Source organism: Panicum virgatum, chromosome 7N, assembly GCF_016808335.1.
Source record: "Panicum virgatum strain AP13 chromosome 7N, P.virgatum_v5, whole genome shotgun sequence".
Classification (NCBI taxonomy): Eukaryota; Viridiplantae; Streptophyta; class Magnoliopsida; order Poales; family Poaceae; genus Panicum; species Panicum virgatum.
Window position 1 is genome coordinate 25,130,145 of NC_053151.1, and position 26,446 is coordinate 25,156,590.

Genomic DNA, 26,446 nt, shown 5'->3' on the forward strand with positions numbered 1-26,446 from the left:
ATTGGCTAAAGTGTCAAATAGGGAAGTTAAAAATTTTAGTGTTAAAAAATGAAACATCAACTCAAATAAGAATTTTTCTCTAAATTAAACCAATGAAGCTCAAATGCACATAGATATTATACCTAAGTTTAAGTTTGCTCAACATTTGATGTCAAGATGAGGATCTCTATGTATAATCCTACCAGTCTCATGGGATCGTATAATTCTCACGTATGATTATAATACTATGAAATTAAAATTCACGGTGGTTTTAATATAGTTTGAGCTTTATAAAATCTTATCTCATGAGAATCTCGGATTATAAGATACATATCAAGATATCTGACAATTTGTAACTGATTGTACAAGTAGTTCATGTACGAAGCGTCTCCTACCACTACACAATGAGACGATGATGCCGTTTGCATCTCATTGGTTGGATGGCTGACTTCTTTGATTGCATCCCAGATTCGTTTGAAGGACTGCCCATCTTTGATCTTCCATTGTTATTATGTAAATATGAACACCAAGCTTTCCTTTATGAGATGAACCACACGGACAAGATTCTCTTGGCGCTGAGATGAAGGCGGTGGAGTCCTGCCGGTGCAGTGGGCAGTGGTATGATCAGTTTTAACAGATCGTTCTGTGCCTGCTTGTCATGCAATTATTTGCTTGTTTCTTCTTAAAAAAATGGTTGTCCAGTCAAGTTATCGGAGGAAAAAAAAAAGGCATTTTCTTTGTTTTCAGTTCTGTTTGCAGCGCAGTTGCTGAGATGAAAAATAATATGGTGATGAACACAAGGCATTGTTTTGTATTTCCATTGGTCATGGTCCATTGATCCTTGGAAAAGGTTTAATTTTCTCCCTTCAAGTATATCCAAAGTCTGAATAACCTCCTAACTGTAAAATGGTTTAATTTACCCCACAAACTATGCAATTTAGTCTATTTTACCCCATAATATAATTTATCTTTTTTGTTTATTCTTACACTTTGTTTGTCCTTTGTGGGAACGAAGTTCTTGAATAATCCAAGTACAATTAATTAGTTTGTTCCGGGCCGGGAGAAAGTAAATTTACTTGATTTGCAAAAATTCAATTTAATAAGTAGTGCAACACATTCTCAATCAGTGGCTGCTAACATCTCCGACGTACCGAGATTGCAAACATTCAGTTGGACAACTTTTCACTACTGCATAAAAAGTTTGTAGGGGTGGGTGAAATAACATTTTTAGGGGAGGACGTCGCGCCCGCCCCTGCTTTTCGCTGCTTAAAAAAGCAATTTGCAGGGGCGGGTGCGTTACCCACGCCCCTAAAAAGGTATTTCTAGGGACAGATGAGCCCATCATCCGTCCCTAGAAATCGATCTCTAGGGACGGGTGACCTTATCACCTGATCCTAAAAATTGATTTCTAGAGGCGGTTCACTAGATCATCTGCCCCTAGTAATCGATTAAAAATATAAAATAAAAAAGTTGTGCCGGCCGTCCGGGCCAGCCGCCGTCGGGTATCCCGACCGCCACCGCTGGGCATCCAGTTTGCCGCCGCGCGTCCACACCGCCGACACTGCCGCGCGCCGCTTGGGCCTGCGCCGTCGCTGCCGCTGCAGCTGCCGCGTCCTCGGCCCCTGCCGCGCGCCGCCGCGGCCCCAGCCCTAGCCACACCGCCATGGTCCCAGATCCGCGCCTCAAGCGAGTTGCGCTACCAGATCCGGTGAGGGAGAGAGGAGGCGGGGCAGGAGCGAAGGGCCCTCACCACGGCAGCCACGCCGCCAGCTGAAGCTGCGCGCCACGCTACCGTTGCATCTTCTCTGAGAAGAGAAGTGGTGCGGTGGGGGAGAAGGGAAGAAAAGAGATAAGAGAGAGAGAAGATGCCCACCGAGAAGTAAATAGACGTGCCACACTTTTCGATATCTGTCCGCCACTGTTTTTTAGTTTTTTAGGAGCGGGTGATGCCACCACCCACCCATGGTATTTTTAGGGGCTGGTCACCCCTCACTCGCCCCAAAAAATGAGTCATTTTTAGGGGCGGGTGAGGAGGTGATCCGCCCCTAAAAATACATTTTAGGGTATTTTTAGGGGCGGGTCTATTGCTACAATAATTTCGCTTTATTTGTTGCAACGGTTTAACTTTAGTCCGTCCCTAAAAAACGGTGCGTTGCTACAAATCGTTTTTATAGTAGTGTTTTCTTTTTGCGAGGGAAAAGGGCATCTTCATTAAAATGATAAAAGGTTACAATCAAGTTTGAAAGAGCATCTTCATTAAAATGATAAAAGGTTACAATAAGTTTGAGTAGCTCACTAATACAAGGAGGAGCTTGTGATCTCCAAACCGCACAATGCACTATACGCCACGCTAACCTAGCAAGCTCATAGCCACACTATCGCACTTTCCACGCATGAGTTGGGAACTTGGGGTACCCATCGCAGTCGACACCTTGTTCTTCTCCCTGTTAGTTTTAGTAGTGAATCTTTAGGTATCCAATTATCCCTCCAAATCTGGATCTTATCACCATTCCCAACTTGGACTAGCAGCCTGCATTAGAAATTAAGAACCTCAACGTACCGAGATTGCAAACAACATATTCAGTTGGACTTGGACTACCAGTCTGCATAAGAAATCAAAAACTCAAACGTACCGATCGAGATCTGGAGCAAAGTCTCCGGCGGCCTATAAAGAAGGCATGATGCCTCACCGAGGACGACAACGGAAGAGTAGTGGAAAATGGCCGTCGCCGAGGAGAGCAAGGAGCTGCTCCAGGCGCAGCTCGAGCTCTGGCACCACGCCTTCGGCTACGTCAAGTCCATGACGCTCGCCGTCGCCCTAGACCTCGGCATCGCCGACGCCATCTACCGCCGCGGCGGCAGGGCCACCCTCTCCCAGATACTCGCCGATGCCGCGCTCAGCCCGTGCAAGCTTCACGGCCTCCGCCGCCTCATGCGCGCGCTCACCGTCGCGGGCACGTTTACCGTTGCCACCTCGTCTGAAGACTCCGGTGGCGAAGCCGTCTACGAGCTGACGCCTGCCTCACGCCTCCTCGTCAGCGACGACGTCGACGGCGGCGATGGCGAGGGCTCGGCGGCGAGCCTGTCGCCTGTCCTGAGGCTGGTGCTCAACCCCTTCCGCGTCTCGCTGCTCGGCATGGGCATCGGCGCGTGGTTCCGGCGGGAGGACCAGCCGGGCGTGGCCCCGTTCGCGGTGGCGCACGGCCGGAACATGTGGGAGATGGCCGCGCGCAAGCCCACCTTCAACGCGCTGGTCAACGACGCCATGGCCGCGGACAGCCGCTTCCTGATGCGGATCGTCCTCAGGGAGTGCGCCGAGGTGTTCCACGGGATAGGCTCGCTGATCGACGTCGCCGGCGGGCTCGGCGGCACTGCCACCTCCATCGCCAAGGCGTTCCCGGAGCTGAGGTGCAGCGTGCTGGATCTTCCGCACGTGGTTGCCAGTGCTCCGTCTGGCGGCAACGTGCCGCGAATGTTCTCGTGTCCACCACATTGGATATCCCCCCTATAATATGCCATCCGATTCTTCTTCAAGATTCACGCTCCGCTCCTACGTGGCACGCGGCAGTGCACTTAAACATGCTGACATCAGATTGGCTGCTAGCTTAACCTTCTTGGGGTCAACAATGTCTAGAAGACCTGTTCACATTGTACCTGAGTTTTCTGGATACGACTCTTCTTCTCCCTTCTCTTGCGGCCAACCTCCGACCAGATCTCCACCGGCTGCCTCCCTCTCCGCCTCCGGCGACCTTGTCAGCGACGAGACGGGGCGGGGCTCACCCTCCACTTATACATCTTCGGTACAGATCATATCTTGCTGTTATCGCCATTGCCATCGCCACTCTCATCTCGTCGGATTTGTGACCTCGCACATCGGTCTTGTTGGCCACGGTGCGGGAAGTGACGCTCTCGTCGGCTTCGATCTTCAGGAGACATCGCTGAGCCTAAATAATCTTTTCCCCTTTCTAGAACTGGAGATGCTTTGTTCTGTTGTGCACAAATCGATTCACCACCACTCATCTCCGGCCATCTGTCCATCCTCACAACATCATCTCCGGCACGATCCCCTCCAGAACCACGTATCCTTCCTGTGAACATATGAACAAATCCCTGCTGCTGCCTTCTTTTCAATCCAATATTCGGTATGCGTTGATGCTTGTTGCGCTTTTTTTTTAATCCAAAGCAGAGTCCTGGTTGCTTTTGTCGGTACTACTACTCTCATCTTCCCGTCCTCCCCTTTGTTTATTGTTTAGAGTTCTTGCGGGTGATCTCGAGTTTTGTCTCTGATCGGCTGTGGATTCTTGTTGATATAGAGTTTCAGATTTTGATTTCTCGTACATACATCACATTGAAATCCAGATGGGCCGTCATTATTCAGTTAACTGCAGATCTGGTGCTGCTTGATTATCAGCTCTCCAGTGAGGATGATAACTCGGAGGTCAGATCCCATTATTTTGTTTATTTGTCTCAATTGGAGGTCACTAAAGTTTAACAATGTCATTAAAAATTTAGTCTGACTAATCAACTGGATATCATGTGGTTTTATGGATATGTTGATTGTTTATTTAGCTTTCTAAGTTACTGCATTAGTACACATTCAGGTGGCTTAAGTAGTACTCATTTAGGTTGCATAAGTACTCATTCTAGTTGGTTATTGGATTTGTCAATGTTGTCAGGGGAAAGGGGAAAAAAAGAGTTAGCAGGTGTATCTGCTAGGTGTTAGCTTACCCGGTTGTTTGATCTGATTTCTAGGCTTGGTGATTGCAAGAAGTTAGTAAAAGAATTCAGGTTTGAGGGGATTGATTCACTGCCCTACTCTTTCGCAAATAAACAGAATGTTTGCTGTCCGGATGATGTACTGTGGAGGGTTGATGCATTTGTTGCATACCCTTGTTCTGTTTTATTCAAAAAAGTTGAAGTTTAGCAAGGAAGAAAGTGGCATGCATTCTGGGCTTCCATGTGGAATTAGAAAAAGTAGGTAACCGAGTGTCAATATGGGTTGGCATTTGGCAATGCCAGCTAACGAGGAGAGTTCATTCAAGCTTGCATTGTGGTGTATGTATGTTATGTCAACTTTTAATATCACTAGGTGCTAGGCTTGACTATGCATCAGTTGTTACTGGACTGCACTGCACAATCCTTCGGTAGGGTCATATCAATAGTATGATTATGTACTGAGAAAGGCTACTTTGATGCAGTGATTAAGATTAAAACTGACCTCAATGGCAATACAAAAGTACCCAGTATTACTTGCACATTATTCTTGCAGCTATACAGTTTCCTTTATTTGTATCTCGAAATAGATATTCTGTTGCATATATAATTTTTTTGTAGCATTGTGGTAATTACATATATGTCATAATGCGGCCCAACTTGTTTAAATTTCATAATTTAAGTATAGGTGTTGTACCATGACAGTATACACCTCAGTGTCCTTAGTATGAACCATGGTATCTTGAAGAAAGTTGTATCTTTCCGCATATTAAATGTTTTGCATCTGACAGAATGAGGCCTATGATCTGTGCCAATATTGTTCCTGTACCTTGGATCAGCTTGATTCTGTAATTGGAAAAAGCAAGGTGGTTGTTATTTCACATCTTATATTGTGCAGTTTTAGCAGGAATAAGTTGTGTACTTCAGTATATATCATGGTTCTCAGATTTGATTATTTCCTTTAAGTTTATTTGTTCCACTTTTCCACTCCTAGTTACGATCAGCATTAGAATGATGCTACCATTGCTCTTTAAATTGGGAGGTAGATGCCACTGAGAACACAATCTCATTGAATGTTGCTTTTGGGGGAAGCAACTAGATCCCTTGCTCGATCATATAGAGTTCCTATGGAGGCATGTCTTCTCTCTCCTCTGTTCAATTGGAGATCTAGTTAGTTTAGAATGGATACAGTTTTGTATAACATAATTGGAGCATTATTTCAGCACCTTCATCAGTACAGCTTATGCTTATGCAGTACATCCTGCTTGGGAATTTGTTTTTATGGAATAGTATTTTCTAAAATATTTTATATTGTAGTCATGTAGGATGGTCCTATGATACACTTTTTCTCTATTTTATTATATAGATAAGCAAGTTTTCTTGCTCTATATGGTAGATAAACTAAACTGTGCTTTTACTTGACACTTCCATGTACAGAAGGTGGAAGTCAAAGGACTACAATTCGTCTTGGCTAAGGGGTTCCTTGAAGCTCGAGACTCCTCAATTTGATTCTTCACCCTAGGATGCTTAGATAATATTATTTTTTATTGTATTTGGATGTCCACAGTTGTATGTACTATTAATATGATGTGTTTGGAAATAAGAATTACATATAAAGATTGGCAGTTCTCATTATCATTTATTTTAAAGTAATCATTATGTTTCAATTAGCACCCATGTGGTAAACCTCATTATTGAGTTACAAGATGCCTAGCTCATGTGTACGTTACATCCACTCGCAGAAATATTGGAGTTACTCAAAATGGACCTTTTCGTCGTGATCTTTTACAGATAATTTATCAACTATCAGGTGCATTTTAGTATGTCGTCATGTGAAGGCTTGATACAAGACCAACTTGTTACTAGCTGTAATAGGAGGAAACATACACGTCATATACTTACTTGAGTGGACAGTATTAGTCCTATTTCAGTGTGTCAACATGTACATCATATACTCTACTAGTAGTAAATAAAAGTAGTGATTGTATACTGGACACAATGCTCATATTGAGTTCAAATTTAATAAGATTACAATGCGTGTATTATTGGTTCCAAATATAAAAGAGCATTAGTTTTACATACGCATACCGGTAACATAATTAAGGCAACTTGAACGGTTACTTCAACTGCATAAGTTCTAAAATGGACTTTGTTTTCTTCTTGGCTGGGTTCTCTTCCTCTGGCCACTCTGATGCTTTAGTGGTTGGATCATCGGCTTGGCACGCTGCATATTTCTTAGTGCTTGCAATCCATGATTTTAGTCCTGTGTTTGGTGGCCTTCCACCGAATATTGTTCGGGGAGGACAGGATGTGGGCTTCGAGGTTGGCCAAGAAGTTGTTGCATCTTTAACTTCAATTTGTTGACCTGATGTCTCACTTACCATGGAATTGCCAATTACTTCTTCAATTGTTTTACCAAAAGAGACGAGTCGTCCCTTGTCATCCACCTTGGTAAGTTCACAAGCTTTTGCCAGAAGCATCTTTCTCTGCATATTATGCGATTGCTGCTCCAAGGCAGAAGATATCGATGTTTCTTTACATGGTATGTGCCCTTCCTTTGTCCATCTTCTCATTATGTTTCCAGCTGGGATTTCCATTTTGTCCAGATGGACGAGGACCTGTTTTTGTTTTATATAGTTTTCAGTACAATTTTATCATTGCAACACTTTTACAAATCCAATTTAATAATTCATCACTCACCTTGAGAGTATGGCGGCAAAGCATGCCCATATGTTCGTAGAAACCACATTCACAACTGATCTTATTATCTCCTTCTAGCTTCACCCTGAAATGCTTAGCTTCTATTTCCTCTTCGTTCTTTGTGTCTACTAAAATGAACTCACTAGCATTGATACTCTTAAATATGGCAAATGATCCTGACTCAAATAGCTCATCACAGAATTTCTCATACATTGCTCTTGTGTACACCGTGCTTGCGTGGCGCTCTATTGGAACCCCTACTCTTAGCTTTTTTCTGAGAACCTGTTATAGGAGAGATTGGACCGAACAATTAGTGTCTGCACAGTTATTATCATGGTTTAGTGAGATTTACTCATGCCAAATATCATTTTCTATTTCTGCTTATCACATACCTGTTTAGTAGAATGCTGCTCTTTTCCTTCCTGGTCGTGTCTGTCGCTCTGCAGCTCATTGAATTTACTCACAAAAAGGTGCATTGGTGCAACCCGTTGAATGAACTTTTTTAACATATGATTTGCGCTTTCACTCCTTTGTGTGCTGGTCATTCCAGCACAGAATATGTCCATGAAATATGGTTTAGCCCATTTGTCCCGGTGCTTGAACAACCTCTTCAAGTACTTGTTCTTGACAAGGCGGTATTCCTTTAGTAGTTTTACCCATTCATTCTCGAACCTTCTTATGTCAATCTTATCAGTTATTAGTTTATTGAATTCACGCTTGAACTTCTTACGTTTTGAGTAGATGTTCCCAAGCTTCTTTTTTGCATCCTTCAGCACGTGCCACCTGCACCATCTGTGCCTTGTAGTCCGTAGTGTTGATTTTATCGCCTTTGCCATGGCGGCACACTGGTCTGCATAGTAATCGACAATGTAGGTGTCAATCTACTTAAGCATTGCACTACTAGTTGTGATGTTTTCAGGTTGGTATATTTACAAGATAAAACTACTGGATACAATGATCTGCTGAGGATGATACGATAGGTTGTACCTGTTAGCATTGTCAGGGGAGCTTTACCATTCATTATTTCTACAAAATTTGTGAATGCCCATTCGAAATCAATTGTTTTTTCATATGTTAGAAGCACCCCTCCGAACACTATTGACTGGAAATGGTTGTTTACACCAACGAAAAGACCAAATGGCAAGCTGTAAAGGTTTGTCCTGTAGGTTGTATCAAATGTTATGGCATCTCCAAAATTCTCGTAGTCCACTCTATTTTTACCGGTGCACCAAAGCATTGTTTTCATCGCGCCACTGTTGTCCATTTGGAACCTTACTTCAAGCCCAGGGTCAGTCTTCTTCATATCCTCCAAAAGTCCCATTGTCTTTCCAATATCATCTTTCATGTTTTCTTGGGACAGTTTTGCACACAAGGACCGTATAGACTCCTTTCTCATTGTTTTGCTTGAGGTTGCATCCGACACACCTAGGATGTTGCAGATCCTCCCAACACTTATATTGTTCTCCCTAAGCTTCTTAACCAAATCCTTTGCTAGTGGATTTATGTCACTATGCGATTTCCATTGCTTGTTTTCACCATAGCCTGCTGAAAATGGGTGGTTGTGTGTGTCAACCACCCTGCTGATGTACCATGAATGATCATTTTGTCTGAGAAGTCTAATCATTGCATTGCATTTAGTCCTGATTGAAGCTGCTGTTGTGCTCTTGTCTGTTCCCTGCATATATTAAAAACCATCAATGAGTTACAAGTCCAATTTGAGAAATAATAGTGTTGTGTGTGTGCAGACAACATATATTAGTGTGCACCTCACACGAGCAGACAAAATCTTGCCTAGTTCTATACTCTTTGCTGTTCTTGCATCCTCGCCCTATTCTTATTCCAAAACCTTTCTCCCAGGAGTATAAGTTGTAGAACTCTTTCGCCTCATCGCAGCTGTTGAACACAGTTCCTTTGTAAGGGAAAAATATTGGCTGGTCTGGCCGTTCAGCTGCAAGGCGTATAGCCTTTGTCACCGCATCTTCCTCATCTTCTGGGGCTATTCGTTCATTTGGACCTTCACGGGCGCGTTTCCTGCATGAATTTAATACAGAAATATTTACAAACAACTCATTATTATTCCACATTGCTAATTATTGTGGCTTACCAGAAAAGCAATGCATCGAGTTGCTGCAGTACTACATGATCTTACGCAATGTGTCATGGAGGCAGTAGTATTCTAAACTCATTTTATCACTAATCGAACTAGCTAATATATCCAACATGAATTTAATACAGAAATATTTACAAACAACTCATTATTATTCCACATTGCTAATTATTGTGGCTTACCAGAAAAGCAATGCATCGAGTTGCTGCAGTACTACATGATCTTACGCAATGTGTCATGGAGGCAGTAGTATTCTAAACTCATTTTATCACTAATCGAACTAGCTAATATATCCAACATATTGCCGACATGAGCAATTCAAAAATATATCAAACATCTTGCCGCTGCATCTCTGACATAAGAAATTCATTATTCTCTTATATGCAGTACCACACATCAGCTAATTATGTTCATCTGACATCTATACAAGAAGATTGATATGCAATTTCAAGGGATCACATATACAGTATATAGGAACTCACCCGCGACGTGGCCGTGGAGGAAATCCTCCTGCCTCACCACTTCGTAAGATTGCATTGCTTGTTGATTTCTTCTCCTCTTCGATTGATGCCTGGCAGCTAAGCTCCATGCGGCCTGCAGCCTTCGAGGCTTCAAATGCTCCGGTTTCCATATGCTATGCACGAGCTTCGGCGCCCCAATTTTTGCCGCCTAATCCTCTATTTTCTACAGGCTCTTCTTGCACTCCGCTCATTCCCTCACCATCGCCAAATCCTGTAGTTTCCATCAGGTCTAGATCACGAATCCCTTCTCCATCTTGCATTTACAGATATGCCTACTGGCACTAGATGCAGAAGACTCTAGAAGCCTAGTTTCCTTCTAACGCAAGGTTCTCTCCTAGATAAAACCTGTTCTGGTGTGAAAGGCAATGACCTATCGGGTTTTCTTGAGTTGACCGTTCAGTCATGGAAGAGCTGCCACTCTGTAAATCCGCGAGTATAATGATGTCCACGTCAACTTCGTAGGAGGTATTTGCACCAATCGCCAAGCAATACGCATCTCATCCTGACCGTTCCTTGTGGGGGTATACCTTATGAGGGGGATAGAACATCCGCTTTGGGCAACATGCAGTTTGTCGAGGGCGACATGTTTCAGAGCATCCCGCCAGCTGATGCTGTCTTTCTCAAGGTATCTGACGCTGAAATGCATCCATATTTGTAGCTCAGTTGGTTGAGGTGTGGTGCCTATTTTCTTCTTGGTACAAAGCCAGCAGATAGCTTCTCATTTTCTTTGCAGCAGCTAAATACACGATAATGTGACAAACATTGAGTAACTGGATGCTTGTTTACTATTTCAGTGGATTTTGCATGAGGCGACCAGAGGGGGGGGGGGGGGGTTGAATGGGAGCTGATAAAAATTCTCCGAGAAAATAAGACATATGTCCCGAATTCAACCCGACACACCTCTCTTCTAACCGTCAAAGCGACACGCCAACAAGTGACGAGTTCACCCTAGGAACGGCTAGGAAAAGCTCTACGCAAAGCGGAAGCAAGCGAAAACGATCTCTTGAGTCAAACACAACACAAAGCGGAAACGCCGATTTATCAAAGCGCCAAAAAAAAACTTTTCTCAAAAGACTTGCAAAATATATTTCTTCACTAAGCATGTAAAAGGTTAGACCCAAAAAACGACATCAAATACTCATTATTCAAAATAACTAAGCATGCAGAGAGTCTATTATCGAATAGCAAGATCTGAACTAAGCAAACACTGATTTCCTGGCACAAGAGAATAAAAAGGTTGCTGAGTGATAAGAACTCAAGCACCAAGCAAATGCTCCAACGTGCACATACAGCAAGCAAGCAATGAGTGAATATTCTAAGAGAATTGATTAGCCCTTGCAATCATTAACTAATGATTAAACACTGTAGATTGATATATAGCCATCATTCAGAAGCGAATAATCAGTGCACCCGAGTAAAACAGAGCAGAGCTCACCGGTCAGCCTGCACTGCTGTGTCTCCCCCTTGAAAGCAATTCATCAAACAGGTTGCCTGCGCCTTGCCGCTGCTCTGCTCGTGCCTGCTCCAGCCGTTGCTTCTCGCTGGTAGCCTGCTGCACGCTGGACGCTCCCTGCTGCTGCTGCCTGCGCACGCCTGTTAGTCGCGCGGTGGCTCTGCTGCACTAGCCCTTGAGCGCCGCCGCCTGCGTCTCTGCCAAGCAAGCCCTCCTCGACAGCGCTCGCGCCACCAGCTCGTGGTGCGCCTGCACCGCTGCCGTGGCCTGGCCTGCCTCGCAGGCGGTGCCAAAACCAAGCGATTTCCCCTGCAGCACACAAACAGAAACACCACATGAGGGAAAAACCAATCGGCCAACAAAATCGCGAAGGGAATTCAACGAATCAAAATCGACCCCTCCGAGGTCAAGAGGAGGGAAGGGCCTCCATTCCCAGCGAATCCATGGTACAAGGTCTCAAATTTCCATCACAAAATCCTAACCCTAGGGGAGAAGAGGGAGGAAGAGAGGAAGAGGAACAGAACGCCCGGGAGGGGAGGCGCTCGCCTGTTCTTGCGCGCCAGGGGAAAGAAAAACAGGGAGAGCCAGAGAGGAAGGGGTGAGGGGGTTTTTAACCCCAACAACTCTCACCCAAAAAGACTACATTACCCCTAGACTCAAATAAACACTAGAAAGCCCGTAGGGGCAAAATCGGAAAAAAATACAAGGACTCATCCGATGTCGAGGTTCTTTCTTCGAGTCGAAATCTTCTCTGCGATGCCGCCGTGTGGATGAAGCTCCGGTCCGCGGTTTTGGAGGGTCCGCGAAACCCGGGTAGGTGGCCGGTTTCGAGAAAACCGCCAAAACTCCACGCGCGGGAAGATTCCCGCCTCCACGCTGTGGCCCTAGACGCCGTTTCCGTCTCGGCCTTCTGACGGCCCTAGATGCCGCCCGACACCCATCACCTCCTCACCCGCAGCGAGGCCATAGACGCCGTCGATGCCCGTCGCTTCCGCCAGTCCCGAGACCGACGCCCGTGCCTCCACGACTTGGCGTCTTTAACCGCCGTCCGCCTCCTTGGTTTTGTGGCGCAAACCAAGAAACCCGTCTTCCGTCGCCGCTTGCGCCCTCGATCCAGGAGTGGACGCCACAGCTGCCGCCCGGCCCGAGCTCCTCCACGGCAACTCTCCGTCGACACTCGACGCCCGTGTACCTGCAATCCAAAGACCAAGCGCACGATCACACCGCACGGTTGACAATTCACTCATCATAGACAGGATAGAGTACTCTCATTCCTCATTGGGGCGATGACGAGTGTATCAAAATTTTGAAGAATTGCAAGCAAGCTATACCTTCAAGAGAAAAAGGAGGAAAGGTGATAATCATAGATATGGTAGTTGGATCTGGATCATCAGACGCTAAGCACCTAGAGACGCAAGTTTTGTATGATCTCCTTATTATGGGTATCAATGGTGTCGAGCGAGATGAGCAAGAGTGGAACAAGATTATCTTTGAAGCAGGCTTTAAGGACTACAAAATTATGCCGATTCTTGGTGTCCGGTCGATTATCGAGCTCTATCCATGAGAGCTGGTTAGACGCACTATTGATTGTCTTTTTGTTTTTGTTTTTTTTGCGAGGAGCACTATTGATTGTCTTTTTTTTTTGTTTTTTTTTTGCGAGGAGCACTATTGATTGTCTACTAGTGGATTAAACGTGAATGCGTTGATTTGTAAACGAACATAATGCCCTCTTTCGAACAAGAATGGAGCAGATTTGAAAATTGAATCATCAATAAAATATTTTCTGTAACTGTAGGGCTACCAAAAGATTTCCCTGCTCCGACTCACATGCACGTGCTCACCGTCGGTGGACGAGGCCAGCTACGAGCTAACGCCGCGTCACATCTCGTGAGGCTCGCAGCAAGCCTCTGTACCCCTTCCTGATGGAGCCTGTTTGAAGCGCCCCTCTTATACGAGAAGATTTAAGTGTGGTACAAATATCAGTCTCACGAGGCTGATAACACATTTATTACATCAGATGGTACATCACTGTACAATTCTATGTGGTAATGGGCAGTGAAGCGTCACTATCGCGAGGATAACAACTAAAACCCATATCACGATATTAACTACGAAAAGGTCATCACAGTCTTACGCCATACGGAGCTCCTGCGGGTGACCCTATCCACAGACAAGGTTGGGTGCAGAACGGAACCCCTACTCAACGTCCTCAGGAACAAAGTCTGGATCTTTCTCTATAAAAATTAAGTAAGGGGTGAGTACAAACGTACTCAGCAAGTCCAACCACACCCAAGGAGGGAGTATAAACAGAATACATGCATATGGTAAATCAAGGATAAAGCTAGGATTTAATTTGCGGAAAGTTAATTTTTATGCATGGGTTCATTTGAAAAGATTTTTCTTAAAACAATTCTTTTGTAACCGAATGGTGTTGATCCACATAGGATCCAAGTTTTAAATTGCTACCGGACTCCTCATCTGCCGTAGCACACGGCACAGCTGCCGGACATTTTTCCAAAACAACTCACGCCAACCCATCCATTCAAAGAAGAAACACTAGTTGTGTGACCAAACCATAACTCGCCCAGTATCGTGGGCACGGCTATTCGAATAGGTTTTAACTCTGCAGAGGTGTGCAACTTTACCCACAAGCGGGGTACCACACCACGATCACCTTAGTGTCGGTGCAGATCCCAACAAAGCAATTACCCACCTTAGCTAGGCCTGACTAGCCAATACGGAATCCACCAAGGGGCCATTGACCTATCGCCGAGGTTTAACCGGGGCATAAGTCACACAGAGTTTGTCCCTTCTTCTTGGTCACCCGTTACTCTCAGCTCTCCTGATGGCTATCAGACTAACTAGTGGGGTTTATGCTAAACTGTTGCCACATACAACGGTCGAGTGGTTTGCACGATAGTGGAGTTAGACAAGATGACACATCAACTCGGTCCTTAACTGTGAAAAGATGGATATCTCCCAACCTTGCTCAACCACACTGGTACGAGCACGCCTTCTGGCAATTTACACAGAAGTGCCATCCATCTCATCTTTCTTTGGTTTCCAAAAATTCCACATTTTCCCTTCCCACACACTCGCACATTTTCCTTTTATAAAATAAATTATACTGTGTTTAAGATCCTAAGCGTTCTAGCAGCGATTAACGTCCAAATAGAACAGTTCACATTCAAACATTAATCTAGGTGGTCAAGGAATGGTTATAACAAATCAAGGGGTGGCTATCCAACCATATTTTTAGCAATCAAAACATATGCAGTTTTGTAAAACAGGCCAATAGATTGTGTTTATAAAACTGGGACAAAATATGCATCAAAAGATGGGATTGAACTTGCCGTTCTCAAAGCCTTCCGGGAAGTCCTGATCGAGGTACTGTCCTTCGGGTTCGGGGTCCCGGAACTGGTCCTCGCACACTTGCTCGCGGTACTGCTCGTCGACGGGTTCTCCCTCGTTCACACCGTGATCTACGACGCACACAACAAGCACACAATAAAGAAAAAGAAATAAAGATTTTATCGTTGAGCTCGAGTCGGGGACAATTAAGATATAGATATAGAAATAATATTTCTGGGCGGTATTCTAATGTCATGGCCGAAATTATGTTAGGAATAGCGTGGTAAAATTTTAAGTCAATCGGAGAATGTCTGGTGCATGAAATGATAGGTTAAAGGAGTGGTTAGGGCTAAACAGGGATTCAAGGGCTTCTTTATAATTATTTTTAAGATGACAGGGGCTTGGTTGGAATTTTAGAAAATATCAGGGTCACTCTTAGAAAGAGTAAGGATCTAAACATAAATATTTTCTGTATGGTGGAGGGACTGATCCGTAATAAGGGAGAAGAGGGGGGCTTCTTTGGAAAAGAGCTAAAGAGGAAAGGGGTTCTTAAATAAAAAGGAAAAGGAGGAGGGGGCTCTGCACAAAAGTGCCTTCTCCTTCCTCCCGACTGGGAAAAACAGGGGAGGGGCGCACGGGGGGCGGCGGCGGCCCTTGCCGGCCGGCCAAGGCACGATGGCGGCCGAGGCCAGGGGAAAAACGGAGAGGGGTCCACGAGGAATCGATTCCCCCACTTTATTTGGGCGGTGGCGGTCTGTGGAGGCGGTGCCACGGCGGCGGGCGGCGACTGTCTCTGGTGTTCGTGGCGGCGGCACAGCGGGGCTCGGCGGCGGTCCGGAGCTGGGGGAAAAGGGAGAGGGAGGCGAGGAGATTCTATCCCCCTCCTTACCTCAAGCAGGGGTGGCGCGAGGAGGCGGCTCCGCGGTGGCCGGCGAGAGGTGGCGGCTATGGTGGTGGTGGCGGCGCTATCGGCCGGGAAGGAGGGCTAGTGGCGGCGGCCGGGGTTAGATTTCAGATTAGCTTTCCTATTTTGGGGCGACCGTATGGCTGGCCTAATTTATGGTTAGCCGTACGTTAGCTGGGTAGGACACGGCTAATGTACAACCAACTGTAATTTAGGCTGGTTGTACGGATGTTCCACTTTCGGAAAAGAAGCAAAATATGTACAGCTATATTTCCTTTTGTGCAAAAATCTGGCAGATAAGGAGAAAAAGCAGTGCTGTTCAAAGCTAATGTTCCCACCAAAAACCATACCTGCACCACGCCCCCTCCTAATTTACTTGCTTCTGGATGTTTCAACGAGTATAATGAAAAAAGTAATTTTTGGATCTCATAAGCAAAGTTTTGAAAACTAGTAAGCAAATTAGAACATATACGAAGGTATTTTCATCCATCTAAATTCTAATTATTAACAAAGTTTCAAAACTATCAACATACAAAAAAGATTGAAATCAGAAACAAAATTAGAAAATGCACATCTTGTGTTACAAAAGTTGCAAGAAGTGCAGAAGCTAAACTTTGTATGTATCTGGACAGATGGGTTAGATCTGTCTCATTGCTCCCCCTCCCAAAAAATTTCACTGTTGTAGATGAGTATCTGTAAGATTGAATATCAGGAACAAAATTAGAAAATTGAAATAAGACACAAAGAAATTAGAAAATAGACACAAAGATTTGCCTGGGAAAATAACTGAACTACATATTTTAACAATACGTTATTGACTCATGATGCATATTTAGTTGCCTTTTATTGCATGAAAAAATGCTCTGGTGCTCCTACTGTCTAATCAATTTTGTGACTTACTGGAAATGATTTGTGCAGGGAAACTAAATGGATTTAAACAAGCTTCCACCCGAATTTGATTATGATTTAATAGATGATTCAGATACCAATATCCTCCGTATTGCTCTCAGCAAGTCCAGAGAGAGAGAGACTGAGGGGGAGAGGGAGAGGGAGGGGGGGCGCTATATAAGCACACCATTCATTCTGTTTTTAAGCACTCGATGGATGCACTTTTTTTACAAAAAGATTCATACAACTAAAAAAAGTGAAGAGAAAAAGGAGTGCATATATGGTGTGTGAACAAGCCATTATACTGTTTGTACTTACATAATTATAAATGAATTTTGCCTCCATTATAAAACTGACCACTGACGGCATACAGTAGAATGCTGCTCAATGATGAGGTGCTTGTCATGCTACATGTTTGCAAAAGACAAAAAACACTACCCACTAATTCTGAACTAGCGTAGAGCTACCGTAATAAGTAAAAACCACTATCAGCCATTTTTATTCGAGTTAACTCTGGAAATAAGCAAATGATTCTTTGTAAATGATGTCCAGTAACACTATATGATAGACCTCAATGTAAATCAAATCAAAAAAGTATTGATAAGTGAAAGATTGTTTCTAAATGCTTTCCATAGGCCCCATACGCCTTTTGCATTCCCTTTTACGGCGTCGGTCCATCCTCATCGGCTCTATGCTCCCCGTCTTCATATTGATATGTACCATAAAACGGTGTCAATAGCTCTGTCTACTGTCACTCTCCACCGCTCCATCCATGGCACCGGGTGTTGGGCTTGGGCCTGTGTGGGCACGCCGGTGCGTCCATGCATCATGTCGACAAGGCACTACAGGGCGATTTTTTTATTTTTTTATTTTTCAATTTCGTTTTTTTATAAAAATATATTTTTGTTTTCGAAATTTATAGGAATATACTCCGGCCACCCCGCTGCCGGGCGGCAGGGACTTTTCTGCAAAAAATTTTGCGAAAAATTTCTCGAGAGAATTACCGCCGGGTCGTATTACGAACCGGCGGTGATATGCTAGCATCACCGCCGGGTTCATTTGGAACCGGCGGTAATAGACTATCACCACCGGTTCGAAACAAACCTGCAGTGATGGGGCGTTTGTGATTATGTATTCTGTAGTAGTGGCGGCCGGTCCTCCAGGCCGCCCGAAAGCGGGACGGCTGGATCTGAAAACTAAATTAAGGTCGACGGCCTCTAACAACTGCTCAAGCCTTCTACTACGACAAGCGCGTCGGCCTCTACTACGACAACGTCGAGGCCCTCGCCTTCAAGGACCAGCGCTTCGGCTACGACCCGCTCGACGCCTTCTACCAGGGCACCGAGGCCTCCACCCAGCTCAAGCCCGAGTTCCACGGACAGCAGCTGCTGCAGGGGGACGTCACCGCCGCGCAGTTCAGGCAGGACCAGACCGACGGCAGCTTCGCCATCAACGTCGGCCTCAACGCCAAGCTCAGGGTCAAGGTCTGGGCCTTCAAGGTCCGGGGGCCCAGAATCACCTGCAAGCTCCTCGTCCCGGCGCCGGGAGCCACCAACGGAGCCACCTTCCAGCCCACAGACTGCAAAGTCTGGTTCTGAGATCTGCTTTGCATTGCTGCTGCTTTGCCTGCCTGCTAACAACTGCTAGCTAGTAGTTGATTCTTTCTGTTCTTGGGTCCCGAACCCTTAATTAGGCAGGCATATTCATTTCATCGATCGATATTTACTATACTAGTACTGTATATACATTTTGTTATACTTGTTCAGACTTGAGATATTCAGATTCTGTTCTGTGTCATGATGCTTAATTTGATGCCCGAATTCAGAGGATACTTGCTGGGATTCGAATTGGTTTCTGCTTGGTTTTAGATGATTCAGAGGATGCTTTGACACTAGAATTCAGAGGCTGTAATTTTGCAATCACAATGGGTTGTCGCCTCTGAATCATGTGCTTTGATGCTCGCAATTCGAAAAGTGGTTGAGCTTCCCTATCATGAGACGGACCTTGATTTCGGGTGTTGCTGGAGAGACCTTGGCAATAATTAAAATGATTTTGCAGATCCAGCCGCCCCGCTGCCGAATGGCCTGGGGCCGGCCGCCCCGATGTCGGGCGACCGATCCTCTAGGGGTCCGAGCGCAAATTTTCAGCGAAACTTTTTGCAGAAAAGCCCCTGCCGCCCGGCAGCGGGGCGGCCGGAGTATATTTCTGTAAATTTCGAAAACAAAAATATATTTTTATAAAAAACGAAATTGAAAAATAAAAAAATAAAAAAGCCGCCACTACAGGCGTCCCTAGTGTTGGGCCTGGACCGTGTCGTGTTGGGCCGTCCATTCAGTTATCTATACCAGTAGCGTGTGATGCGTGCCTGAACCGAGCTGACGTGAGAACAGCAAGGACAGGTGGTGGGAGCTATTGGCAGGAGCGCCATTCAGAACAAATCATCAAAATTAGCAAATTACACCAAAGTTCAGTCTCCCAATTATATTTAGGCATTTAGCACATCAAACGGAGTGCACTACTTCACCGATCGCATACCCTGTCAGTCACCTAATTAATTAGGTCACACACATGCTTATATCAGCGGCAGTTTTTTTCTTCTTTTTGTTTATTATTATCGTGTGGCTGTAAAGTTTGGCAAGAGCCACCGATCAGCAGCAGCTAACTGTCGATCAGTAGTACTTCCTCCAGTCGTCGGCCATGCGCTCGCGCCGGAGCCGCTCCTGTACCCTGGATATGTACAGCGCGGCGCGGCGGTCCACGTCGGCGTCGCTGCCGCCACCGTCGATCTCCACGGCGACCGCCGCCGACAGCGGCGTTGCCGCCGGCACCGACCGCACCTTCGCGGCGGTGGGTTGCTTGGCCTTGCTGCCGGCGGGCTGCTGGGCCGGCGCGGCAGGTGCCGGTTTCCGGGGGTACAAGGGCGGCGTCGCCGCCGCCGCCTTGTGCTTGATATGCCTCTGGCGCGCTTGTAGAAACGGAAATCCATTGCACTTTTGGTGCTGCTGGTTGTGGTGTAGGGTGGAGGGAGCGAGGCATCATGTTCCTGACTATTTATAGCGGCCTTGCAAAATGGCCCGTAGACTGCGGTCTAGTACAAGCCGTTCATCAGAGAGTTGAGGTGGGCCTGGCTCCAGAGGCACTGGTGTGCAGCAGGACCAATACAATTCTGAATCGTATTGATGCTCCGTCTGCCATGATCGATGCTCGCGATCTTTTAGACTTTTAGTGCTATGCCTGCTGCAAACGAATGCTAAAATTGTACGCAGGTTTCTGAAAGCAAGATGGAGTCTATACTACAGAGATAAGCAACTATCAGCACTGATATAACACTGCTCTTGCGCGATGACCTGTTGGGCATTGATCTCTTCTGAAGTCTGAAGCTTTACAGTCCTATATATCTTGCTGATTTGCGACAGAGCTGATGTGGAGAACCTGTTCTATCGGCCACAGAAAAATATCTTTGTACTGCAACTGTGCATGCTGCAAGGAATCAAGATCTTTGCTTGTAAGAATCAAGATCTTAGATTTATGTTTGGATGAAAACGTCTCTGTCCTTTCGGGATGCGCAGCGCAGGTTCCTTTCCATGCCACATGCACTCTGATCTGGAGTCGAGTCAACGAGAAGCTTTCAGGCCACATTGTATGATTGTCTCTGTACATCTTAATGGAGTAACTTGTTAAGTTTCACCTGCAGCCTTGATCTCCTAATTAAGTAGAGTAAGGATCAATCTAGAAACGATGGAATAATCCCATTGTTTAGTATCAATTATTCTCCCCTTTATGCAGTGAGTGTGCACTAGTAGTCCTCTCCTCAGTCCTTACACTACATATATAGGACCTACGATATAAACCTATATGTTCCGCCTCATTTATATCATTGATGATCCCCACTATATTCACCACTTGGTTCGATTGATACTCTTGTCTAAACATGGACAAGTCCGTCTTATCAACAAGTGTCATCGTTCTTGATCCATATATATCACCTGCCAAACTAATCGGTTTATAAAAATATAGTTAGGGAGCAAAGCAAGAAGGCGCATATATACAAATCGATAAGATTGATGTCCTTGTTGGTAGAGAATAAAGTAGAGAGCATATTGATAGGAGCAACTCCTCAAGTCGATGGTCTTTCTGCCTTAAGGAAGCTGGACAAAAGAACAGCATCCATGCATCATTCCTAAACGTGGCATCTACCTAGTTGCAATCTCTATCACTTCCAAATGTGCCAAAGGGTAGAATCTGCTAATATAAAGGAAAAGCGAGCAAGCTAGTGTTGCATATCCTGTCTTGTTGGTGTGACGTCCATGGTATATTTTTGAGACATGTTGGATATGGAGGTATTCGAATCCAAATACACGAATGAATTTACTATTAGCAGTAATTTGAAATAGACTTCCAAAAAAATTGCTCATATTCTTGGCAAGACCCATTATTCTTTTTTTTGCGAGACAATGCAAGACCCAATGATGGATTTACTCATATAGTGCAATGCATATATATATACTTGTTATCATGCTAACTTCCAAATAACTATGTATCATATATATGATCGTATCTCAGTTGTTATGGACAACTACATAAAATTGACAGTAGTTCCTTGGTGGAACTAAGTAGATATCTAGGCAAATTTGAGATGAAGATGATGAGTTGACTCGTCAAATCTCATATCAAGCGAGCTTTTTTTTCATGATAATGCATATGTTGAGAATTATGAACAGCTGATTGATGTTCAAAGGTAGCAAATAGTAATGAACTCTCATCATGTCACAGCCGATTTTTAAAATAAAAATGAATGCATAATTATATGTATGCCAAGATCAAGTTACATACATGCATATAGTGACATCATAATGGAATAATGAGCCATAGTGTCACGAAAAAGAGACTTACCATGGCTAAAATATCAAACACACAAATTATTCTGGAAAAGGAAGGCTCCAACTTCACCGGGGATCGACCAGGGGTTGCGTACGTCTAGAACTCAGCAACATCTTCAGAAAATTTCACAGCAAGTTATCTCTAAGCAGTGTTGATTTAGCAAGAGTGGGTACACTTATAATTGGTATTCAGCATGTGTACGAGGAAATAAATGATATGCAAGACTTAAACAAGGATAAAGACATGTTGATTGAATGTTGTTAGCATTTAAATAAACATTTAATTACTAGCAACCTAATTACTATGATATAATTGTTTTCGTTCCCACATTTATGATAAAAGAGAGATAACAACAATAAAGTAAAGTTGGATCATTAAAACACTGAATTAAAGCGCCTATTTCAATTAAGTAGTCAAGCGAGGGTCCAGATTGCTATTAACCATGAGTACGACTGATAAATCAGTTTTACACTATATATATAAGTCACACACTTTACTCACAAATCGTGTTACCCATCACGCAGTATTAGCTCGGGGAGTATATATCGCCCATGCTACAAATCATGTATCCATCGTTTCAAGGAAATCGCTCGGGAGATTCAGCCCAATTCGGTCCAATAGATTAATTCGACCCAAATATATTTTCACTTCCACGCGCAGGCAACAGCTCGCCCGGCGTTGATTCCATGCATGCATGCATGCTGTATGTCATTAATTCTGTAGACGGCTCCTAGCTAGGCATGGGTCACGGTAGTAATTATTTTTTCTTTATTCTTTTTATTCCTTTCCTACAATTTTCTGTTGTCCTCTTATTTTATTCTGAGCATGTATATACATGATTCTTTTCCATTCTCCTTTTATTTGTACTTATTTTTCTTTTGTATTCTTATCTTGATTTCTTCATTTTCTTTCTAAAACTAGTTTTTACCTTTTTCCATAGTTTGTATTATTTGTATTCATTTTATGATTGTATGTTATTAAATATATATATCTGATTGAGTTATCTCCTATGCAAACCACTATAAATGATTATATTACAAAACTATTTGTTCAAATTTAAGAGCGAGTCATACTGAATTTATACTAATTTATTTGTATTGTAGCTTCATAAAGTTATGTGTGAAATGATTTATTTTTAATATGCAAATTTGTTTAGCTCATGTATATATGCCTATACAAATAATTTTTATGGTAGAGATGTATTTATCTTTATGTAAAATTATTTATCTACATGTAACTAATATTTTCGCAGCACCAAATTATTTGTTCGTTTTGTAGATTAAATTGTCTCATAATGCTGACTCATGTGTTCATGATATTCATTTTTTATTATTTATCATATACAATCAAATGTTCTCTATGTGTAATATTTTGATTGTTGTTCATTAATATTTGATTATTTTTAAACTTTTGTCCTAAAAACAATTATTTGTTCATGTTGTTAAATTATTTGTTCTCAAGATCTGAAATTCATCGTTGAGTATTAAAAACATTTTTAAATATCGTGCTAATATAGGTAGGTAAGTGCAGTTTTGTTTTAAAGATCTTATAAAAAAAATAACGGTGTAACGAAATTTATTTTGGATGCTCGGTTTAATAGTTCTATTTTTTTACTTTCGGATTTGTATGCATGTGCATAATGCCACGATCATTGTTCTTTTCTGCATGCCTCTCCTCTTTTGTTGGCCGTACATGCACGCACCCAACATGCCACGATCATTTTTTTTGGCAAAAGCGTTTGTACCCCTATTTTGCACGCACCCAACATGCCACGACGGAGCGGAGCGGCCCCTAGAGGACAGGGAAGCGCAGCGGAACCGGCCGCACTCGTCTTGGTCCCGCAGATGAGCCTGCGCAGATAGGATTCGGCGCGCCATCTTCCGTCGCTGACGGAGGGGGGCGAGGAAGATGTTGGAGGTCGCCGCCGGGATCTCGCAAGGGAGGAAGAGGACAGGATGCGGCGGGTCTGTTAGGGAGGAAGGAAAAGGGTAAGATGCGGCGGCCGGCCCGCACTAGCGCCTGGGCGGGCGCCTGGCCACGCTGCGCCTGGGCGGCGGCCGGCCCGCGTTGGCGCCGAGACGGCGTCCGGCCCGCGCTGGTGCCTGGCCAGCGGCCTGGCCGCGCTGGTGCCTGGCCAGCGGCCTGGCCGCGCTGGTGCCTGGCCAGCGGCCTGGCCGCGCTGCGCCTGGACGACGTCCGGCCTGCGCTGGGGTGCGACGGCGTCGACGGGGAGGGGGAGCGCGATGGGAAAGGCGCCGCCGTCGGGTGGCCGCCGCCTGGACCTCCAAACCCTATCGCTCGATATCCCCACGGGTGACAGGGGAGGGTCACGGGTGCAAGGAGATAGGATCAGGGACATAACTGTCGGTGATTTTTCTTTTTTCTTTTTTTTTTCTATTTAATCCCACCAAAGCAAACGGTGTTAGATAGTAGGGGCAAATGGTTGCTTCGTTTCAAACGACAAGAGTAAAATCATAAAATTTAAAAGTAGAGGTAAAATTATAATTTAGCTTTGAAGTAGGGGTAGAAACACTTTTTTTCCCTTGTTTTTTTACTAGCTTGGAAGTTTGAATTATCGATGGGGGCTTAGGAAAAGGGTAGCACAGTTTTCATCGGTTTGATCCCAGGCCCGTTCTTTTTGGAGTTTTTGCATAGCCCAGCCAGCGTGAGGCCTCCAAATTCCATACGGCCCAACCCAGACAAGTGATCGTCTTCCCGTAGACCTATGGGGGGTTGCTCGGGGTGTCCCACGTTACCCAAGCAGGCCAGTCGCATAAGCCGTGGGGCTGCTGATGAGACGAAGTTCTTCTTGGGCCATCACCCGTAGCTCCTCTTAACTGGAAAAAAAAATCACTAGAACAAAATGTTATTGTTCCCTTAAAGAAAGTTTCATTAGATCAAAATAAATTTATTCATGTTGGATCGAATCTTACCATCTGAAAATGAAAAATACTCCACTGCAACAAAAATATTCAGTTAGAACAAAATGAAAAAAATGTTACATTGGAACTTTAAGGAAAAAATCAAATTGGGGAACATGGGCCAGCAGTAGACCGTAAAAGCCTACTAGTGGGCCTGCTGAATCACAGAATCTGATGGGCCACGCACGGGGCCTTCTGCAATCGGTCGACATGCACCCGTTCTCGGCATCTACCAGCGTCACCGCCATGTTGGGTGCTCCTAGGCAGCAACACCCGCAGACGCCAGATAGGTGCAGGTATTTCATGAACCATGGATAAATTAAATTCGCAAGCGCGTGAGATATCGTTGTAGCATTTTAGCCGGGAGTATTCTGGGGATATTCAATTGCATAAATGTGGATGGCTCCTAAATACCTATTTTAGGCCGTCAAAATTCTGCATAAATGCTTCAAATATAAACATCAACCTAGTGGTAGGAGTTTATTACTAATCATTTCCATAAGTGTTGGTGAATTTTGTATGCAGGTCAATTAAGGCAGAAAACACACTCGAGCAAGGAAACACTCCTCAATCCAAGGCACAAGTCGTCGACCAATCAGAGCGTGCCATTTAGACTCACATGGATTGGAGGGCCCATAGAAGCAGAAATCGATCTAGACAGAAGGCCACCCACCTGGATTGGGTCTAAGGGCCCATGGGGCAGCCTCCCATTAGTCCCTTAATGCGGTTCCAGTGATAGAGCTGCTAATCCGCAGCGAAACACCTAGTCACCCTCTATAAATATGAGAGGAGGGGCGCCGGTCTATCGGCGCCCTTCTCCAATTTGTACCTCTACGAGAGTGAGGGAATAGATCGGGAGACTTGCCAGGGTGTCGGCAATCTGCTCGCAGCTTGTACCTCTACGGATGCTGCTACATTCTTCTGGTTTTAGTTTGTGGTTCCTATCTTTAGTATTTTACTTGGTATAGTAGATGCTAGTAGTACTAGTAGTTGAGTGAGATCAGTTCTCTTACTCGAGGGTTCGTCTCTCTATATTTATATGGAGTGATGTAGTTTGCTACGGATCGACATACATAGTTAGACTACAGTATTAATTAGTAGCGTAGGTGTGGTGTCTAGGCTAAGGGTTATCCTTTGTTTACCTTATATCCCACTGTTTGTTAGAAGTAAGCCGTAGGTAGTGACAACCCTATTTGTCCATTGTAATCCTCCACGTTCGGATATAGCGTAGAGCTGTTGGTTTGAAATACCTGGCAGACTAGGTGTAAGCCCGGTGCCCGAAGCGAGTATTGTTCTTGAGAGATCGACCCTAAACTCTGCAATAGTGCTATCTTAGGAATCCTCTCTTCCCTTGCCACCTATCATGGTGTATCTTTGGACTGACTATGATAAGAGTTAGTGCACACACACTCTCTTGGATTCGATAACCCTTGGAGTACTCTGATATGGAATCTACAATGGTATCCGTGCACTTATGGATTTATTTAAGATGCTAAAATGCCTAACAATAAACAAGGGTAAGATAAATAATGGATAAAGTTAGCGTAACACACAAGTTCATACTCAGCTCAAATAAGATAAGGGCAGGGAGAAATGAAGTTAGTAGCTCCGATTTCATGTACTTAAGTTAATTATATAGTTTATATTATACTTTACACCATAAACATGATTATCTAACTTTAGTCAACCTAGTACTACCGGGGGATCTCTTACAATTGACAGACAAAGGTGTACAACGGTTACGGTACTTTATGGACCACCTACCTGCTAACCGAACGTGGAAGGCTACCACTTTCAACCTAAACTCCACCAACATATAGAGCTAAACAAGAAAAGAGACTTGAGCTTCAACTTGAGGTGTGTCTCATTTCTCACCCCCTCTACTATTTATAGAAGGGAACCATAGGTGTGCACGGGTGAGTTTTGCAGCCCAGTCTCCTTGAATAGCCATTGGGAGCCAATCAGGGAGTGACACTTCAAAGGGGAAAGATGGTGGAGCCTAACCATGGTCGGCCGACCATGGGTCAG

The 26,446-nt window shown here is 44.5% G+C and overlaps 3 protein-coding genes across 6 annotated transcripts; 2 read left to right on the forward strand and 1 right to left on the reverse strand.

The window, feature by feature from the left end:
* Positions 1-2,698: 2,698 nt before the first annotated feature.
* LOC120682611 (5-pentadecatrienyl resorcinol O-methyltransferase-like) lies at positions 2,699-13,092 on the forward strand. Its single transcript, XM_039964585.1, has 4 exons — positions 2,699-3,429; positions 10,564-10,645; positions 10,815-10,827; positions 12,751-13,092. Exons 1-4 carry the CDS (start codon positions 2,699-2,701, stop codon positions 13,035-13,037), a joined length of 1,113 nt encoding a protein of 370 aa, XP_039820519.1. The 3' UTR covers positions 13,038-13,092.
* Positions 6,659-12,042, reverse strand: LOC120682610 (protein FAR1-RELATED SEQUENCE 5-like). 4 transcript variants are annotated; one of them, XM_039964583.1, is made up of 7 exons: positions 11,456-12,042; positions 9,982-10,231; positions 9,159-9,423; positions 8,380-9,067; positions 7,785-8,242; positions 7,393-7,674; positions 6,659-7,310 (listed from the first exon to the last, which is right to left on the reverse strand). In XM_039964583.1, exons 2-7 carry the CDS (start codon positions 10,128-10,130, stop codon positions 6,810-6,812), a joined length of 2,343 nt encoding a protein of 780 aa, XP_039820517.1. In that variant the 5' UTR covers positions 10,131-10,231; positions 11,456-12,042; the 3' UTR covers positions 6,659-6,809. The 4 variants fall into 4 exon arrangements, with proteins under 4 accessions (XP_039820517.1, XP_039820516.1, XP_039820518.1 ...); XM_039964582.1 differs by having other exon boundaries at positions 9,982-10,655; XM_039964584.1 differs by having other exon boundaries at positions 9,184-9,423; positions 9,982-10,756.
* A 4,636-nt stretch (positions 13,093-17,728) lies between the features above and the next one.
* On the forward strand, positions 17,729-18,428 carry LOC120681068 (NDR1/HIN1-like protein 2). The gene is made up of 2 exons (XM_039962613.1): positions 17,729-17,735; positions 17,850-18,428. Exons 1-2 carry the CDS (start codon positions 17,729-17,731, stop codon positions 18,212-18,214), a joined length of 372 nt encoding a protein of 123 aa, XP_039818547.1. The 3' UTR covers positions 18,215-18,428.
* The last annotated feature ends 8,018 nt before the right edge of the window (positions 18,429-26,446 follow it).

What these genes read in the sequence shown, in the direction of transcription:
- LOC120682611 (XM_039964585.1), top strand. Translation starts at nt 2,699, where the DNA reads ATGGCCGTCGCCGAGGAGAGCAAGGAGCTGCTCCAGGCGCAGCTCGAG. An exon ending in CACGTGGTTGCCAGTGCTCC is followed by an intron (nt 3,430 to 10,563) that starts GTCTGGCGGCAA and finishes TGAGGGGGATAG; the next exon opens with AACATCCGCTTTGGGCAACA.
- LOC120682610 (XM_039964583.1), bottom strand. Translation starts at nt 10,130, where the DNA reads ATGGAAACCGGAGCATTTGAAGCCTCGAAGGCTGCAGGCCGCATGGAG. An exon ending in CCTCCACGGCCACGTCGCGG is followed by an intron (nt 9,424 to 9,981) that starts GTGAGTTCCTAT and finishes AAATTCATGCAG; the next exon opens with GAAACGCGCCCGTGAAGGTC. An exon ending in AGCAGCATTCTACTAAACAG is followed by an intron (nt 7,675 to 7,784) that starts GTATGTGATAAG and finishes CTCCTATAACAG; the next exon opens with GTTCTCAGAAAAAAGCTAAG.